At 67.7% G+C, this 3,376-nt stretch overlaps 1 protein-coding gene and 1 non-coding gene across 2 annotated transcripts in view; both read right to left on the bottom strand.

Moving 5' to 3' along the window:
* Window positions 1–596: 596 nt before the first annotated feature.
* On the bottom strand, window positions 597–669 carry H696_02110. The gene has a single exon. It is a non-coding gene; the product is annotated as a tRNA-Asn (tRNA).
* A 614-nt stretch (window positions 670–1,283) lies between these two features.
* Window positions 1,284–3,376, bottom strand: part of H696_02109 (hypothetical protein) — a gene marked incomplete at both ends in the record, with an annotated part of 5,863 nt that continues 3,770 nt past the window's right edge. The window contains 2 exons of the mRNA XM_009496007.1: window positions 1,284–1,913; window positions 2,163–3,305. Coding sequence (XP_009494282.1) covers window positions 1,284–1,913; window positions 2,163–3,305 — 1,773 coding nt within the window. The remainder of the gene's footprint in view (window positions 1,914–2,162; window positions 3,306–3,376) is intronic.

Below are 3,376 nucleotides of genomic sequence, written 5' to 3'. Positions count from 1 at the left end.
CGGCTTCCGCCCCTCGCCGGTTGCATGTTACGCATACGGGTATGGTGGTGGTTGGCCCCCCCCCCCCCGGCCGCCCGGGGTGTGTCATGATGCGCGCGCCCCCTACGTGGCACACCAGGACCCCCGCCCCGCCCCCCACCACAGTGCCCACGGCGCCGGCCTCCCTCGACAAGTGGCCCTTCGCCCACCAGTCATGATGATTGGATTCCGCATCATCATCTCCCTCATTGCGGGCCGGCGCCGGCGCGTCTGGGGGCGGGGGGCTCGCCTACCCCGCCCCGCCCCGTCCCCCCCCCCCCCCCACCCCCCACACCCTGCAACTTCGCCCAAAAGAAAAAAACACGAGACCCAAAACAGACCCCTGCTCCCCGGAAGGCGGGGCCGGGCGGGCGCAATGCCCTCCCCCCTGGCCCCCCTCGCCCTCTCTCTCCCGTCCGTGCCCCTCGTCACAAGCGCGGGCGCACATACTCTTGCCGCAACACATGCACATACAGACACACATATGCAGCAGATCCACACAGCACGAACATGCACCAATGATGGCTGGTCCTCTCCCCCGAAGGGCAAAATGACGAGCACCCAAAAAGAGAAGGATGCGCTCCCGCACGGGATCGAACCGCGGACCTTGGGATTAACAGTCCCACGCTCTACCTACTGAGCCACAGGAGCTTCCGATGAGGAGGTGCCCATCCTTTCGGTTCATGGAGCTGTGGCGCGGCGCCAGGGCGCGTGTCCGTCGGCCCAGCAGGGCCCCCCCTCGCCATCCCCGAACAGTTAAGACATGCACCATTCTGAAGACCCGCGACTGGGGCCCATTCGGCCGGCATGTTAATCCACACACGCCAGCATCACTTTCGCGGGCTTTTTACCCGCCAGCACGCACATTTTGGGGACGGGTAAATTCAGAAAAGAAAATGTTTATCGGAAGTGGCCGCCAGGCCAGGAGAGAGGGGACGCGAGGGGGGGGTGGGGGGTGGGGGGTGGGGGAGGGGGCGGATGGGAGGCAACACGGGGAAGCCACCGGCCACGAAGAGCACCTCTCCCCCCGCCCTGCCTCCCGGTGTGCCTACTCGCAGGAGTGCCGAAAAGTACGACCTTGGGGGTGAGGTGGGGAGGGACCTGGGTGCGCGTACATGGGTGCATGTGTCGATGAGATATGTTTATGTGTGTACGTGTGTATGCGTAATTCACTCTCACACACATACACACACACACACACTCACCTCCCCCCCCCCCCCCCCCCCCCCCCCCCCCCCCCCCCCCCCCCCCCCTGGGGCGCCCTCTCAACGCAGGAACATCATGCCGTTGCTGCCGCCGGGGCCGGACGAGGTGCCGCCACCCCCGGAGCTGAAGCCGCCGGACCAGCCGCCACCGCCAGCCGCCGAAGGCGGTACCTGCCCGGTCGGCCGAGGGACGCCGGCCGGCTGCTGCTGCGGCAGCGGCTGCTGCTGGTGGAAGGGCATCGACTGCGGCAGCGGCTGCGAGTAATGGGACTGGCCGCCGAAGGTCGGCGAGTCGAGCCCCGGGCTGGGCGCCACCACGAAGGGCGGGCTCGAGGAGTAGGCCGGCTCCGGGGGCGGGGTAGCCACCGCGCCCGGGAGGCCGGCCGCGCCCGTTGCCATGTCCGGCTTGTAGGAACTGCAGAAGAAGTGCACCGGCTGGCCGTCGGTCTGGATGACGAAAGCCGCCCGGCTGATGGCCTTGGAGCAGATGATGCAGGTGCGCGTCTGGTCGATGACAATGTACCGGGACTTGGCGGCGGCCAGCTCGGCGCGAGTTTGAACATGCGACGCCCGAAGGAGAGCCCGCTGCAGGTGCACCGCGTGGCGCTCAGTCGAGAAGGACCGCAGCAGGTCCGTCAGCAAGGGGGCAATGCGCTCGAGCTGCGTGTCGGCCGGCAGCTCGGAGACCAGCTACAGTGGAGTCGTGTTCGTGTGCATGTGCGTGTGCGTGTGTAAGAGAGAGAGAGAGAGAGAGAGAAGCGACGGGGAGATGCCGGAACATGCGTGGGGACGAGCCGAGCCTCAGGTGGCCGACGGAGGCCCAGCAAGGAGGCACACGCGCATGCGGCCGCGGCAAATGGACGCCCTCCTGCCCGGCCGGCGGACAGCCAGCGACAATGGCACGAGGGGCAGCAAACGCGAGGACGGGAATGCGCGCACCTGGAGAATGTCCATCTTGTGGCCGTGCTTCTCCACCAGGTGAATGGCAAAGCGCAGGCGCGTGTCGGTCTCGGCCGGCGTGAGAGGCTGCTCCTGGCCGGCGACCAAGTTCGGCGCCAGGAGCTTCCGAATGAGGATCATGAAGAGGTCTTCCTGCGGGTGGGACTGGGAGGCCGGCATGTCGGCACCACGCGCCAGATGCAGCTCGCAATAGAGCTCGGCCGAGGCCAGGTCGTCCTGCAGCTGGACGATGATGTTGAGCGCCTCGTCGTGGAGCTTGGCGCGGCTGAGCAGGACAATGCGCGCATCGAAAAGGGCATTGATGGGGAAGCGCCCGAGGAATTGCTCCGGCGCATAGTACCGCGAGGTGACCAGGAAGTGCAGGAGCTTCAGCCGCAGCGGCGTGAGGGTGGCATAACGCCGGGGGTCTTCCTGGACCTGTGCCGAGGCCGCCGGCCCGGCCGCCTGGCGGATCTCCCCCAACACCCCCTCCAGGTACAGGCGAATGAGGCTCTCATGCAGGTGCACCAGCTGCCCCCGGGTGAAGGTCAGATCCCGAGTGGCCGGCGCCGGGGCCACCCCATCCAGCGGGGCCACAGCCAGCGACGCCGGAGACCGCCGGGCCAGCTGACTCAAGTCCACGGTCTTCAGGCCGGCATCGGACAGGAGCTCCCCCATGCCGGCATGGGCACCGGACCCGGCATGCGAGTCGATGCGCTCGGAGGCCGGGAGCGTGGCCCGCAGGACCAGCCGCTCCAGGTACCGCTGCAGGGCCGGCATGCCGAGCTTGCGGTTTTGCAAATGCGCCACCACCCGATCCGGCCCCAGGGCCAGGGCGTGCGGGTGATTGGCAAAGATGTCCACCCCGAGGGTCGGGTCATGGTCCAGCACCCAAATGGAGTACTCCAAGATCAGGCCGACGGTGTCATCCGACGGCTCGGCCAGAGGGGCCGGCCCGCCGGACGTCCCCTCGGCCGGCGTCACGCCAGTGGCATAGAAGGGATTCAGCCGCTGCAGGTAGGCCACCGTATGCTGGACGCCGGTTTGCGTGCCGACCTGCGTGGTGCCGAAGTTCTTCAGCAGGCTGAGTGCCTTGTTGTGCTGGCACCGGTAGAAGTAGAGGGTGATCAGATGGGGAGCATGCTGTGTGGGCGAGTGCCGGAGGAAGGGGGCCAGGGGGGGAGGGTGGGGGGGGGGGGGAGGAGGAAGGAAAG

The sequence above is a fragment of the Fonticula alba genome (assembly GCF_000388065.1).
Source record: "Fonticula alba strain ATCC 38817 unplaced genomic scaffold supercont2.3, whole genome shotgun sequence".
Taxonomy (NCBI): domain Eukaryota; order Rotosphaerida; family Fonticulaceae; genus Fonticula; species Fonticula alba.
The sequence above is the reverse complement of the archived record's forward strand: the minus strand, read 5'-3'. Positions and strand labels throughout refer to the sequence as shown.